The 15,518-nt window shown below is 32.2% G+C and overlaps 1 protein-coding gene across 2 annotated transcripts; it reads left to right on the top strand.

Annotated features, from left to right (window-relative positions):
- The first annotated feature begins 4,394 nt into the window (after positions 1-4,394).
- LOC147404895 (uncharacterized) lies at positions 4,395-11,945 on the top strand. Of its 2 annotated transcripts, XM_086440982.1 has the most exons (7): positions 4,395-4,674; positions 7,761-8,151; positions 8,250-8,318; positions 8,422-8,505; positions 8,606-8,710; positions 8,785-10,815; positions 11,487-11,945. In XM_086440982.1, exons 2-6 carry the CDS (start codon positions 7,775-7,777, stop codon positions 10,808-10,810), a joined length of 2,661 nt encoding a protein of 886 aa, XP_086297108.1. In that variant the 5' UTR covers positions 4,395-4,674; positions 7,761-7,774; the 3' UTR covers positions 10,811-10,815; positions 11,487-11,945. The 2 variants fall into 2 exon arrangements, with proteins under 2 accessions (XP_086297108.1, XP_086297107.1); XM_086440981.1 differs by lacking the exon at positions 4,395-4,674 and having other exon boundaries at positions 7,724-8,151.
- The last annotated feature ends 3,573 nt before the right edge of the window (positions 11,946-15,518 follow it).

Below are 15,518 nucleotides of genomic sequence, written 5' to 3'. Positions count from 1 at the left end.
TAAAACGAGATAATGGGAACTCGTTGATTTAATTGGCTTCATGAATGAATCCACACGTCCAATCAAGTTGGTTTTATTCAAACCGATCTGACCTAATGGGTTAAACTACCCCTGTCTTTGCTTGTAATCAACTGGTCCAATTGATTTTATAAAAGTTGATAAAAATGCTTATTCTAAATGGGGCAATTGATTAGTTATGAACTATTTCGATCCATTGGGAGGAACTGAGTGGTTTATGACTTAGAACTAGTCGATCTAACTGATTTGGTGTAATTCAATAAAATCCATTTTCAGTTAGGCCAATCGATTAGTTTGATGTGAATTAGGTTCGGCATAATGGATTTGTATAGTTTATCAATAAAGTTGATTTTATTGGGTTGGACCGATATTGCGAGTTCAATTTGAGTAATGTAGACCGGTCCACCCACTTACCTTTTTGTTGGATTGAATGGAGTAACCTAGGAACACCCATGATAAGTTAGGGTTGTGACTTATAGAAAGGTTTCTAAACTCTAGGTTTATTACATGCAATGCAATTTATCTAGACACCCTTGCCCAAATGGATCTATATACCTCTCGAGCATACTCAATCAGATGGTACATGGTGGTTTGATTTGATATACCGTATAGGTACGAATTTAGGATTGTAGCTTTCATAAATGGTTTAGTGTCCCACAACCAGACCGACCACGTACTAGTATTACGTTGGCAATCAGGACATGTGACTTTACGGCTTACGATAGAACAAAGGAAAAGGCTCAGGTCACTAGTGTGAATGCATCGATATACCTTTCAAGGTCACCTTATCGAATGGTATGAATGCCCCAGTTTTATATACCATAGAGGTATATGACTAGACTTATGATTTTCATAAATGATGACGTATCTCACAAGGAAATCGGGCCACACACTAGTACCACATTGCTTATAAGGGACATACAAGTGTGCAATGTATTATAAATCAAATGTGCTAATGGCGTGTGCAAATAGGGTTTAGTGCGCACGAGGCATTTTTCAAATAAATAGGCCCATGGGCCAGATCAGATCATCAATGGGCCACAATCATTGTGAATGCAAGCATTAGAAGATTGTCAAAAAATCATATCATGCTAATCAGAAGAAATTAAAATCAATCAATCGATCAAAACCAAGCAATTAATTAGAATCAAACAATCAACATGTTAAACTTAATAGTTCAATCAATCAAGATATCCAAGGGATACAATCACATCAATCAGGTATCAAAAAGAAACCATGCATCCTAATCTAGCACATGACTTATTAAAATGTGGATTCATTGAGTTAACTCGTCTTATAGCATTCAACATCATATAACATGAAAAATATCACATGAAGCATCATCGTGAAGTATCAATGAAATGTATGAGAATAAGCAATAAATGGTATGAAACCAATAAATCCAAATGAGTCAACTCGACTCATTATTCAAAATTGGGCTATCATAGAAATATATATTATGTCAAAATCACACAAAGCAAAGAAAAACTATGTTAAGAACAAGCCGCATGTATCAAGTACAAGTAGCACGTTACGTGATATAACACGAGTTCAACTGAGTTGACTTAACCAAAATTTTCCCAGTGGTTGAATTTTGAAATCCAACCCAATTTTATAAATATATATATTAAATTGAACAAAATAAAGGATGTTTTTTTTTAACTAAATTATATTTTATCAAATAAAACAAAAAGACTTTTTTTTAATGAAAAATTATCAAATGTATTAATCTTCAATCACCATTAAAATAATACAACCAAAACCAATAAAGCAAATTAGAATTCTATGACGTATTGGCCTCAACGGATTTCACATCAATTCTTACATTAAAGAAATAAAAGAATAAAAGAAATCAATCGATTGTAGAGCTTCTATTATTTGATTTCCTTTTTGTCTTCCACAATTCCTCCATCTTTTCTCTTCTTTTCTACCTCATCGAGATGCTCATCTTTTGGTCCACCATTGATTTGGACCTTTGAACCAGGCGAGCCTCCAAGAAACTGTCTTTGCATGCTTCACCTGAGAGAGAGAGAGAGATCCCTCATCGGGTTGACGAGCATCTCAAGACAAAGAAATCAAAGGTTGGCCATGTGAAGGAAAATCATGGAATGATCCCCATTGTTTCGTTACCGATATTATTAAACCACAATTTGATAGAAAATCGACAATCAAACAAGAAAAATAATCTAAAAATGATATAAAAATCCATTTAATTTGATTCAAAGCTTACTTAATGGTTTTCTCTTTTTAATCATGGTTGATGACATCCATTACTTTCCTAAAGCAATCATCTCTACCTTCTAACTTCTACTATTAGTGAAGCTAGCATCCCGTTCTGTTCCAATACCTTATCTACAATCTCGATTCTTCGTCACTCTTAGCCGTTGAAAAGTAGGAAATGTTGAAATCAACGGATATATAGATACTCCCTACAGAAGCCACTGTCGTTAATGCCCGTGTTGTCGATCAAAGTAGCTATTGCACGTGTATGCCAACTTCCATTTTCATCTACTACTTCTTTTGGCATGACAAAATTGCACTTGATCAAATCTCTCTTGGTGAGCACAATCTTGAGAGCCTAATGAGTTAGAGCTTCGATCTATTGACCAGTACAACCATTTCTTAGCTTTCCCAATATGTATAGCTGCTTCTTCTTCTTCTTCTTCTTCTCTCTCTCTCTGTCTTGTAGTTTGATTAAGACAGGCAAAATTGGAAAATAAGCCCTTACCTTCTCTACTTCTTCTATGTTTACGAGAGAAGAGAATAAGATCAGATTTATTTCTTTTTAGCATATGTGACTCACAGAACCCACACTCACTGCTATCTTCTTTGTATCACACCCACATACAATCTTATCTTTGTTTATTATTTTTTTTATTTATCCTTCTTCACCAGTTTCTACGACGACAACGCTCTAATTCTCATTAAGTTGAGCACGACTCCCTTCTGCAACAGTTTTTCTTGTATTTTTCATTTTTAATATACGTTTTTTTATCATCCTAACAACCACCATTCTATCATCATCTCATTATTTTTCTTTAACTTGAATTATTTAGGATATTAGACAATACAAAATAAAAATAAAGTGCTCAAAAAATTATAAAACCAATCAATAAAAAAAATACTAAGCCGATCTTGCAATGCACTAATATTTAAAATTTTCAAATTTGATCCTCAAAAAATTGTCCCCAGTGGAGTCGCTACTGAAAATGCTTTCGATTCGTAGATGTAGATCCATTTTTATTTTTTGAGGAGTTGAGACCAAATTTTACGGTCTAGGAACCAAAACATGATTCTAAAGGATAAGAAATACTAAACTACAAAACGATTATGAGTACGAGATCAAATTATTAGACTGGAAGGTGTTAGACACCAATCTTGCCTGATGAGCGTCGATTTCTACTTTTCTCAAAATTTACATTACAAAATAACCAAGATCTGAAATAAATGAAAGATTACCCTTTTTTTAACTTAAAGATTGCAACGATCGATTCCCTTAAAAACTAGATGAGTACGTTCCTTGTGTGAATCTTCTTGTTTTATCTCTCTTGATAGACCTACCTCCGACATTCGAGATGAGAATTTCTTTTCTTATATCTAGATGTTTTATTGACTTTTCAGGATTTTTTTAGATTGAAAATCAATGCTTGAGGGTTAGGTATGGACTTGGAACTTCAGATTTAAATTTTGAGAAGTATTGAAAGAGTTTTTTACCTTTCTTTTCTAAGATTTCTTTTGATTTAAGAAATTAAGTGGTGGGGGCTCTTTTTTAAAGAGGTGAAGATTAGGATTTGAATTAGATCTCTTAGAGATAAGGTATATCTTTAACTAATATGTTAAGTTATTTATATTAAAATAATATTTTAGATAAGTTTTATTTAAATTTTCAATTTTTAATTTTTTGACTTTGATAGAATGAGAATTGTTTATATTTTGGAGAACCCCCAATAAAAAGCTCTTTATTAAATATCATGTGGACCACATTTAAGTAAATGGACCACAACTTAAAATTTGGTCAGTGGGCTTAATTAATTGATTTTATTTAATTTATTAAGATTTCACTTTACGTTAATTAATGTTTTCATTATTAGTTTCAATTTTTTGAATTTTAAGGTTGGAAAATTATCATTTTATCCTCAAAGAGGACTTTTGCATTGATAGGTTCTTTTTTGACGTTTTGAAATGTTTTGAAATCAATTTTTTGTAAAAAATTCAATGAGAAAATTGATTTGTGTTACTTATGCATTTTTGACGTGAAATGATTGTGAATCCAATGAGGGGCATTTTCATAATTTTATTGAATTTTGTGAAAATTAGTGAGTTTATTTAGTTTTAGTTTTAGTTTGTTGTTTTATGTATTTTAAAGGATTTTTCTAGGCAGATTTACCAAAACATGCACAACTTTTCAATTATTTACCAAAACGGTACACTGTAGCAATTAATTCCGAAAACGGTAAATTTACCGTTTTCGGAATTAATTTATTTTACCAAAACGGTAAAAACAGTAATCCATTACTTTTTTATTCCGAAAATGCCCTTTTGTTAATGTTTACTGAAAATACCATTTTGTCCTCGTCTCTTTTGATAAAAATTTCTGAAATTACAGTTGAAAGGGTTTCCTTCGAACAAGTGCAACAAGAAATCGAAGACGAAAAGGTATGACCTCTCTCTCTCTCTCTCTCTCGCTCTCCGTTGGATAGATTTAGAAAATATAGCAAGTTTCCCTCTCTCTCTCTCTATCTCTTTCCGTTGTTAGAACGTGAGAAACTTGCAAGTTTCTCCGTCTTTGTCTCTCATTGTTGTGGAAATCATGAGAATAGTTTCGATCTATCTCTCACTGTTGTGGAGATCATGAGAATAGTTTCGATTTATCTCTCTCTGTTGTGAAGATCGTGAGAAATTTGAATTGAAATTGTTTGTGTATGTGTTTTGGGGTATTCGAACCCGAGATTGTAAATTTGATTAGGTACAATTAGTATTTGAATTTTTAGACTATTTAGGATTGATGTAAATTTTATCATTAAATGACTAATTTTTTGGATTGATTTGGATTTGTTAGAGTTTCATGTTTAATGTTGATTTTCTAGAGTTGTATTAGATTTTTAATGTTTAAAGAAATGCAATGATAATTTTTTCATTATTTAGTTTTATAAAAATTTTATAGAATTTTAAATTATAAGATGATATTTTTCTCATGAGTTAGAACTACAATTATTAGTGTCTTAGAACTTGATTATCGTGTTGCATTTAATGTGTTCGATGTATTGCTTCTTAAATGTTCGATAGAATGTGCACCATTATTTCCTAGTATTTTTATAGATTTTTCATTTTGTCACAACTAATCTCACTCTTAATATGAAAATACCATATGCAAGGAGAATCTAATGAATGGATAAAAGGAAGATTTCGTTAATATACTTTTATTAGCCATCCATTCGTTGAGATAGATATAGAAAACGATGCAGACGTTAAAGAGATGTTCTTTGGAGTACCGGAAGATTCCCAAACCATATACATTTTCATAACGAAATCTCGACGCCTTGTTGAAATGAAAAATGATACCAAGCGTATGAACTATGAATTGTATCCTAGTCTTTCATTTTGAGTTCGATCCCAATTCAAATATTTGCCTAGGAAAATATAATGGTCATAATATATGTGAAGATGGTTGATTATTACAAATGAATTTTAGCTTTAAGTTAAGATACCTTTTTAGGGAAAGTAGTTCTTCTTCTAAAAAGGGGAGGGTTTCCTTAGGTTCCCATTTCTTACAATTCCTGTCGCAGATCAGGTTTGTTGATCTATGTTTGGATCACCATCCTGATATTTTTAGCGAGATTAGGTATCTTGTTCTTAATATTGTTAGGGATGGACATTGCTATTGGGTTTTTGTCGATATGATTCCCCTTTTTGATGTAAATTTGGCATTCATTGTTGTTGCCACACATTTACTCTGTTTCTCTTACCTCTGTCCAAGTTGAAGTCAGGATATTATTAGTTTTAATAAAAATCTGTACGTCAGGGCTCAAGATTTCAAATTCCAAATCCCCTTTCGACAGGAAGAAATAAACATTCACAATGAAATTGGACACTTCGTAGTGTAACTTTGAAGCTTCACTTATTGCTTCAACCTTCCAAAATTAACCCCACCAAGCTTGTGAGTAGAAGGAAATACGACTGACTTAAGCTGAGCTTGAGCATAAAACTTTTGAGGTCAATGCTTGAGTGTTGTATGGGTGTTGGCACAAATTCATAATCTATTTGGAAGTGAGTATTATCCAAGTCTTATGCTCAGACAGAAATAGTAGTAGTGGTTTCTTACTTGTAAACCCGTGCAAACATCCTTAAAATGCTTAATTGCAGTACATTCCTCATGTTTTACACTCAAAGTGTCATATATTTAATCGATTTGCGGACAAATTGCTCAGTGGCAATAGTGTGGATTTATGCCCATCTCCTCACCATCGGTGGGGCCTATAAGAATGCACCTTTAAATACTCAACAGAGTTACCGTAGTGTTCGTGATAGTCTTGTGGATGGTGCTCCAAGGTAAGGCTTCCGGCCTTTATTATTGTAACTGCTCTGTTTTTGTTCTCTATAACTCTAGATTTTGTTAATTTATTATTATTTTGGGCAGCACTTGCATTGTTTAATATGTGATTCAGTTGTGTGTCCATATATGATATGTTAAATTTGCAACCAAGATATGAGATCCAGTTGTGTATGGCCGTACATGATCTTTTTTATTATATAACATCCCATGATATGGACGTATGATTACACATTACTAGGATAAATCCTACCCACCAAATTTGTGTAATATACTTATATGCATGTAAGATAGTAATTTTCTGATTTCTGAAATATGTATAAATTAGTTTTATGTTTCATTGATTTATTAAGATACATGTATTTTGTCATACAAGTATATCACGCACCAAAAATGGTGACATAGGAAGACAATGAAAAACCTTTGAATGATGTCTTCTAATGTACACCTAACATGTAAAGTCTACCTCAAATTTTCAGCATGTAACCAATAAAAGGTGTTGCTAAATTTTTCTTCAATGCATTTATTTATGAAATGTCGATTTTTTCATTTATACTAGTCTTACGACATTGATTAAAATAGTTATGATCTAATGTCAGAAGGATCCTTCTGACATTGACTAAAATAGTTCTGATCTAATGTCAGAAGGCTCCTTCTGACATTTATTAAAGTAGTTCTGATCTAATGTCAGAAGGCTCCTTCTGACATTGATTAAAATAGTTCTGATCTAATGTTAAAAGGAGCTTTTTGACATTGAGTAAAATAGTTCTGATCCAATGTCAGAAGGATCCTTCTGACATTGATAAAATAGTTCTGATCTAATGTCAGAAGACTCCTTCTGACATTGATTAAAATAGTTCTGATCTAATGTCAAAAGAAGCCTTTTGACATTGAGTAAAATAGTTATGATCTATTAGATTTTTAATGTTTAAAGAAATGTAATGATATTTTTTTCATTATTTAGTTTTATTGAAATTTAGTAGAATTTTAAATTGTAAGATGATATTTTTCTCATGAGTTAGAACAACAATTGTTAGTGTCTTAGAACTTGATTATCGTGTTGCATTTAATGTGTTTGATGTATTGTGTCTTAAAGGTATGATAGAATATGTACCATTTTTTGTATATATTTTTTTAGATTTCCATTTGGTCATAAATAATCTCACTCTTAGTATGAAAATATCATATGCAGGGAGAATCTAATAAATGGATAAAAGGAAGATTTCGTTGATATGCTTTTATGATGGAGAGATTGTAGACCCATTTGGCGGGTTTAAGTATAGTGGTAAATGCAAGAATAAGTATGTTGGACGTGATATTTCATTTAAAATATTTACCGACATGATGTATGAAGTCACCGCATGTAGTCGATATGAGATAAATTTGAAGTTAAAATATTTGTATAGAATTAGCCCTCCATTCGTCGAGATAGATATAGAAAATGATGCAGACGTTAAAGAGATGTTCTTTGGAGTACCGGAAGATTCCCAAACCATATACATTTTCATCACGAAATCTCGACGGTTTGTTGAAATGGAAAATGATACTAACCTTATGCATACACAGAATATGTTTGAAAATAGGTATGAGACATCATAAACTCGTATCTATTATAGGAAAAAATTATTTGTTTTATTTTATTTGTGGTTGATACGAATGATTTACGATTTTACACATGCAGAAGGGAAAAAATGTTAGAGCCGATTGTGATCCCTTCGAAGTTGTTGAAAATAGAAAGATGTGCAACTAGGTTTGTTATTTCTTTAATTTTATTTTAAATTAAGAACTTGTTGCAGTCTAAGTTATATCGATGCGATTCATCTCTAATTATTTTTTCAATCCCATTTACAAAGGAATGTTGAAGATGATCATATTTCAACAAATCCAACCAAGGGATGCAATGATAGTGGACAAATTCCAGATTCATCACCTATTAGGTTAGTATATGAAACTAGGCATACGCTAGGGCGATTCGAACCTTAAAAAATCATATATAAACTTTTCATGAATTTTTGATTCATATTGTTTTGTCTACAGTAAAGTTGGGAGTTCAATTTATCCACCTGCGCATCGAAATGTTCCAGATTCAGATCCCTCCAATCCAGACCTATGCGTCGATATTTCAGGATGTTCAACCCCTATGTATGTCTACTCGTATTACTTTCTTCAATTAATCCTCTTAGAAATATTTCTAAATTTGGCACATCTATGTTTAGGTACAATTTTCCTTCTACAATGAATTGTCTGTTTGATGGTGGGGATGTTGATATGGATGAGGGTGTTTGCTCTCGTAGAGAAAAAAGTAAATTCTTTGAGTCGCGTAATTCATCCGAAAAGAAAGTCTCAGAAAATAGTTCATGCAGTAGTTCCGACGCAAGAGAGGCGTTTTGTTGCAACGTAGACATGGGATTAGATTCTGATAAAGGATCTGATGGTGTTGAATCTGATAATATGTGGGAAAAAGCTTATGATGAAGGATACGATAGCCCATATTTTGAGGATGAATTTATTGAGTTTTCTCTTGAAAATCGTTCTAGAGGAAGGATGGAATTAAAAATTGGAAATACGTATGGTTCAAAAAATTTATTTCAAGTAGCTTTGAAAGAATGTGCCATGTTGTCAAACTTCCAAATTGAACCCATAAGGACTTGTCACACAGCAATCTCAGCCAAGTGTGCTAGCCAAAGTTGTCCTTGGCGCATTCATGCTACTAAACTCCGCGGGGTTCCAACTTTTGAAATAAAGAAGTTAATCTCCAATCATACGTGTGCATTACCAACACGTGGTCGTGACCATAGGCAAGCCAGTAGTCGTTGGATTGCAGTTCGAGTGAAGGCGACTTTGAAGGAACATCCTAATATGACACCTGGCCAAATTATCACGTATATTCAAAAACACTTTGGTGCTACAATTTCGTATCGTAAGGCGTGGAGGGCAAAAGAGTTTGCTATATCGGAATTGGTTGGTTCATGGGACGAGTCATATCGTATATTACCATCATATTGTGCAGAGTTAATGCGTGTTGATCCTGATGCTGTCACTGTACTTGTATGTAGAGAGGAAGATAGGTTTGCGAGATTTTTTTGGAGTTTTGGTGCTTGTATTAAGAGTTACAGAAATAACATAAGAGGTATTATATCAGTTGATGCAGCCCACCTAAAAGGTAAATACCGTGGCCAACTCTTAATTGCAACTGGGTTAGATGGTAATAACAAGGTCTTCCCAATAGCCTTTGCGGTCGTCGAGAGTGAAAATACCGATTCTTGGTCATGGTTTTTTCGAATCCTCGGAGATAAAGTTATTGGAATTGAAAGTCGATTCGTATTGATATCTGATCGTCACCCAGGCATTCTGGAGAGTGTCCCTCTTGTATTTCCCAACGTCATCCATGGGTTTTGTTTAAGACACCTATGTGATAACTTTGTACGTGAGTTCAAGGACAACGTTGCCAAACAGAAGATCTGGATGATGGGAAAGATATATAGCATTTCAGCATTTGAACGTGAGATGCTTGAGTTGCGCGACACTCAACCCAAATATTACAAATGGTTAAGTGCCATCGATCAGAAAAAATGGACTAGAGCTTACTTTCCTGCCAAACGATATCGCATGATGACGACGAACATATCTGAATGTATGAACAAGGTTCTAAAGTTAGAAAGGGAACTTCCGATTACAGCTCTTGTTCATGCAACACATACTAAGTTGTCTAATTATTTCTTTGAGCGGTCTGAAGAATGCAAACTATTCAAAGATCAGTTGACTCCTTTTGCTCTGCGTGAAATTAAGAGATTTGATATTCCATCAAATTATGTGGATGTTCGTCAAACTGGAACGCATATTTACGAGGTTGGTGTACTTAAAAATAGACATGTTGTCGATCTTGGAAAGCTGAGTTGCACATGTCGTCGTTATGACCAGCTTGGTCTCCCATGCCTTCATGCCATTTCTGCCATCAAACATAGTAAAATGTCACCGTATGATTTCTCAGAGGATTGGTTCACAGTTGATCGATACCGAGAAACATACAAGGATTCCATCAATCCCACAGTTGATGAAAGTCAATGGATTGTTAGATGTGATGATGTGATCGTATCCCCTCCAGATGTTGTAATGCAGCCCGGTAGGCCAAAGAAAAATAGATTCAAAAGTCAGTCCGAGAAACATTTATATTATCGATGTGGAAATTGTGGACGTCGTGGCCACAATCGTAGGAGATGTGTCTACCCTCCTACTTCATAATTGAGGTTGGCTTCTACTCGAAAAATAGTTATGAATATTTTTGTACAATCATATTACATTATGATATAGTGTAAAGAGGATCCTTCTGACATTATATAAAAGACATCCTAATATAATGTCAAAAGGATCCTTCTAACATTGTATAGAAGACATTCTGATATAATGTTAAAAAGATCTTTTTGACATTATATCAGAATAATTATATTCAAGTGTCCATAGGATGAAATGTAGAAAGAGATATTTTTGAGAAATAATGATCTTTTTATTTTACTTGAGGTGTCCATATGAATCATTATGATAAAATTAGTTGTTTTTTATGAATTCAATCTCAACAAGATCTTTCTAACATTTTATTTATTCATTGTATTCAATTGTCCATAGGATCAAATATTTAAGAATTTATAAATGGCTGAACATCTATTTGTTTTCGGTCAATGAACATGTTTAAACAAATTTATATGTTTTTTGGTCAATGAACATGTGTAAATAATCACTTAGGCATATGATTTTGATTTATTTTGTAAAATTATAAATATGTTTAAACAATCAATTGTATTATGATGGTCCATCATTGTGTTATAGTATGAAGAATCACTTGCACGCGTTTTGCAAACATGACCTTATTACTATGTTTATGTATATTTTGATGGCTTAAATTTTGAACATTATTGTGCAGGTATATTTGGATGGCTAAATACTATGTCGTGTTTATTGGACGTAAGCCTGGAATATACTCTACTTGGGAAGAGTGTCATAGGTATGTCGATCGTTATCCCGGAGCATGTTATAAGTCATTTAAGACCTTAGAAGATGCTGAGAAACACTTTCTTAATGATCAAGTTCGTGGTGCTTGTCTGAATCAAAAGAAAAATGAGAAGTTGGAGGCTTGTGGGATGTCTTGTGTTTTGGTTGGTATTAGTATGGTTTTACTAGCAGTTATGTTGTTAGGTTTTTTTGTAATGTGATGTTATTAGGAACAAACCTTTAAAATTGTAATTGAGCAATGACAATTCCTTTTTGTTTAAAATGGTTGTGAATGATATAAGTAGATGTTTTACCCTCCCAAAAAGTTAAATAATATTCAATGAGATGCCTCTATAGAAGGTAATTTATAGAATTTTTTTTAAATGATGATACGACCACCTTCTGTTTTACACAATTCTTGAGTTACTAGAATAAATCTTTATCTCTATAAATCATATTACATTATCTAAAGAGTAATTTGTGTCCCTCTCTCCATTCTTTTATTGCTATGACATTGTCACGTATCTTTCATAATGAAATTGACATGATTTTAAATTTGAGTTATAGGTTTGCATTGTCACTATCACTTTATTAACAAGAAAAAATAATACGTAATTACAACAGTTGAAGTGGGTTATATTAATAAACTTCATCTCCTATTTCAATAGTTGGGTCGTGTTAGTGAAAAATAATTGAAAAGTACTCAACCATTTTTATTAAAACAAAAACATTCTGATTCTATTCTTTAACACATAAATAGCAAAACATCCACATTTATATCACGCTCATACATCCTCCTACAAACATACTAGGGACTACTATCTTGATTAATGTCGTTCTCCATATAATATGGAGAGCGAATATTGTTACTCTCTAATACCTCATCTATGAAATCAAAGTTCACATTTGGATGTTCCGCATAATCAGATCCTAGAATTTGTTGTCTATTTTTTCGGATAAACATCCGTCTATTTTCATCATACATCATATTAACGGCACTTTTGTAGTTGTTTGGGTTGTCCCTGCTCATATACTCTCCTATCCTTTTCGGAATAAATATGCATAGACTTCTCATCATACATCTTAGTTTCTTACCATCGTCGAGTAAATCTTGCCAGAACGCATTTTTCCTACCCTTCTCGTTTTTATCGGTTGATTCGATAAGTTTTGTGTACATCTAAGGCTCGTAATAATCAAGTTTGAGCTCATCAACCTCATTCGATTGCATATTTGCCATGTTAGAACTCATATTCCTTTGTAAAAACAACTCCAAAGGCGTTTGTATTTTTTTTTAAGGTAAAAACACCATCCTATTTATAGAATCTTAGGCTCGTTTATTGTAAAACCTTATTTTATTCAATACATGAATAATATAAAAAATAAGATATAATGACTTGACTTGACATCCGTGTCACATTAAATATTATGTTTAATTTGGCAAAATTATTTTTACAAAAGATTTGTGTAAATCTAAGTGATTGAATGACTTGACTTGATATTTGTGACACATTGATTCTTTTGTAAAATTTCAAGAAATTAAATTTTGGAAAGATGTGTAAATCTAATTGAGTGAATTACTTGACTTGACATCAGTGACACATTGATTATTTTATAAATTCTCAGGAAAAAAGTATTGTCAACGATCTGTGTAAATCTGAGTGAATGACTTGAGTTGACATCTATGACACATTGGTTTAGGTAATTGAAATTTGTAAATTTTTTGATAAAATTGGAACATGTAGCTCCATGCCTGAAAAAAGGTAACAAGTATCTTTCTAAAAATACATTTTAAAAAAATTATTTTTTATATAAAAGTGATTTATATAAACATCTCAGGTACAATAGAAAGATGATCATTTCTCATATAAGATCCCTTTGTACATTTCGAGAAATTTTTTAGTCTCTTTGGTATACAAATCTTTTATAGCTTCTAGTGAAATACTTTGTATATCTTCAAGTTTAAATGCAAACATTAACGCAATTTATATGACTCGCGTTATTTATTGTAATGGCAAATTCCAAAACATGCAAATATGACCATTTATTTTATTTTCTAAGGCAAGAGCCAAGGAGACCAGGGATATATAGGTGCATTTTAAAGGTTATTCTTTGATCATGTAATCTATTACCCAAGTTACCAATACAACGTGAAGCGGAATGAGGGGTACTGTTGTAGTTATCATTATAACAATTTTTTATATGTATATTAATCTACACATACTTGTTTTAAGATTTGTAATAGATGGTCAAAATAGTCCCTTGTTAAGTCCATTTAAAGGACTGGTTAGACCAATTAATATATTATTATGCATTTTATCTTGAAAATGTACACGTGTCTTATTATATATTGGATAGTAAAGAGGGGTAAACTATTCATCTTCATTTTGTTCAATGCCTACCCGATAGATCAATTGTTGATTTTCAGTGGCAAAAGTATGACATTCCATGGAAAATTTAAGATGGTATTAGATATTACAAAAAATTAATTGTGTTTTCCATCAACTTATGTGGGGTTGCCCATAGGCTATTTGAGAATTTCTAAGAACTTGTGGGACAATTTGGGTCCAACTCGTTAGTAGGGAAAGTTGGGGTATATTTAAATATTGAATAACTCTAAACATTCAGTCTCATAACTCTCCTTCTATGCGTTGTAGTAGTCTATAAATATTGAAGAAAATAATTACAAATTTATTTGGAAGGTTTTTCAATATTTTTTGGGAAAAAATTTGTCAACTGCAAAACTTTTATTGTCAAATTTGAAAAAGAGACATGAGTTCCTTTCTTTTTATTTTATTTGGATTAACTTGAAGATAAGTTACTTAAAGATGATGCATAACATAAAACTAATGTTACATTAGTTTAGAGTCTTTAAAAATATAATCTTTCAAACCAGGTTAGAATCCTTGTACAATTTAAAATTGTGTAAGTGAATATGCCACATGAATATATATATGGGTCAGGTTCAAGGGCCATGTGAGAAAACATGTGAGAAAACTTTCGACGGTAAATAAAATTTTAAAATATGGGTTAGAAATTTTGGATTGAGCTGATTTTTTGTGAGGATGATCTCTATGATGGGAAGATCATCCAAAAAAAAATCAGCCCAATCTGAAACTTCTAACCCCATTAAAAGTGATTTAGAATGTGGACCGTCGATTTTTTATCAATTTTTATCACTAATTTGTAAATCACTTTTGATGGATTTAGAAGTTTCTGATTGAGCTGATTTTTTGTGAGGATGATCTTCTCATCATAGTGACCATCCTTGCAAAAAATCAGCTCAATCCAAAACCTCTAACCCTTATTTTGAAAAACGAAAGTTTTCTCACATGGCCCTTGAACTTGACCATATATATATATATATATGCCTGTAATCCCCAAAGGTATATGCAAAGAATGTTTCCCATTCCAAAAGATACCTAAAAATATTGTCATATATGAAATAAAGTTACATATTTCTTTTCTTCATTAAAGGCAGTAATCATTATAAAGTACCAATTAATAAATATTATCAAAAGCACTAAAGAACTCTCTCCCATGGTCTCAAGAATACAAAGGAAATGTAGTATAAGCATATTGTAGTAAATATAAACAAGTATGTGTGCATGAATCCACTCATGTTTGATCTCACGTAGAAGTATAAACAATAGTTATATATGCAAATTGAAGTTGAGCATCCACATAGTACAAATCTGCATCAAACAATTAAAGAAGATGAGTCAGTTCACTTATAAAAATAACTTTATTAATTAATAAGATGAGTGAGTTCTAACAAGTGGCAAATAACACAATTTCATGTAGTTATCAAGTCATGTATTTTTGTCAATGTACGAAGGAGACTTTCGACATTAGATCATATGTTATGTATATATATATAATAAATTTATAATTATAATTTTTGAATTGTATAATCTATAATCCTATAAAATACTTTTGATTCTATAAAATTTCAGCAGCATCTCCT

Source organism: Akebia trifoliata, chromosome 4 (assembly GCF_017979445.1).
Source record: "Akebia trifoliata isolate Shusen 1 chromosome 4, ASM1797944v1, whole genome shotgun sequence".
In the NCBI taxonomy this organism is placed as follows: Eukaryota; Viridiplantae; Streptophyta; class Magnoliopsida; order Ranunculales; family Lardizabalaceae; genus Akebia; species Akebia trifoliata.
This window is presented reverse-complemented; position numbering and strand designations above follow the sequence as displayed.

What these genes read in the sequence shown, in the direction of transcription:
- LOC147404895 (XM_086440982.1), top strand. Translation starts at nt 7,775, where the DNA reads ATGGATAAAAGGAAGATTTCGTTGATATGCTTTTATGATGGAGAGATT. An exon ending in CAGAATATGTTTGAAAATAG is followed by an intron (nt 8,152 to 8,249) that starts GTATGAGACATC and finishes TTACACATGCAG; the next exon opens with AAGGGAAAAAATGTTAGAGC. An exon ending in ATAGAAAGATGTGCAACTAG is followed by an intron (nt 8,319 to 8,421) that starts GTTTGTTATTTC and finishes CCATTTACAAAG; the next exon opens with GAATGTTGAAGATGATCATA.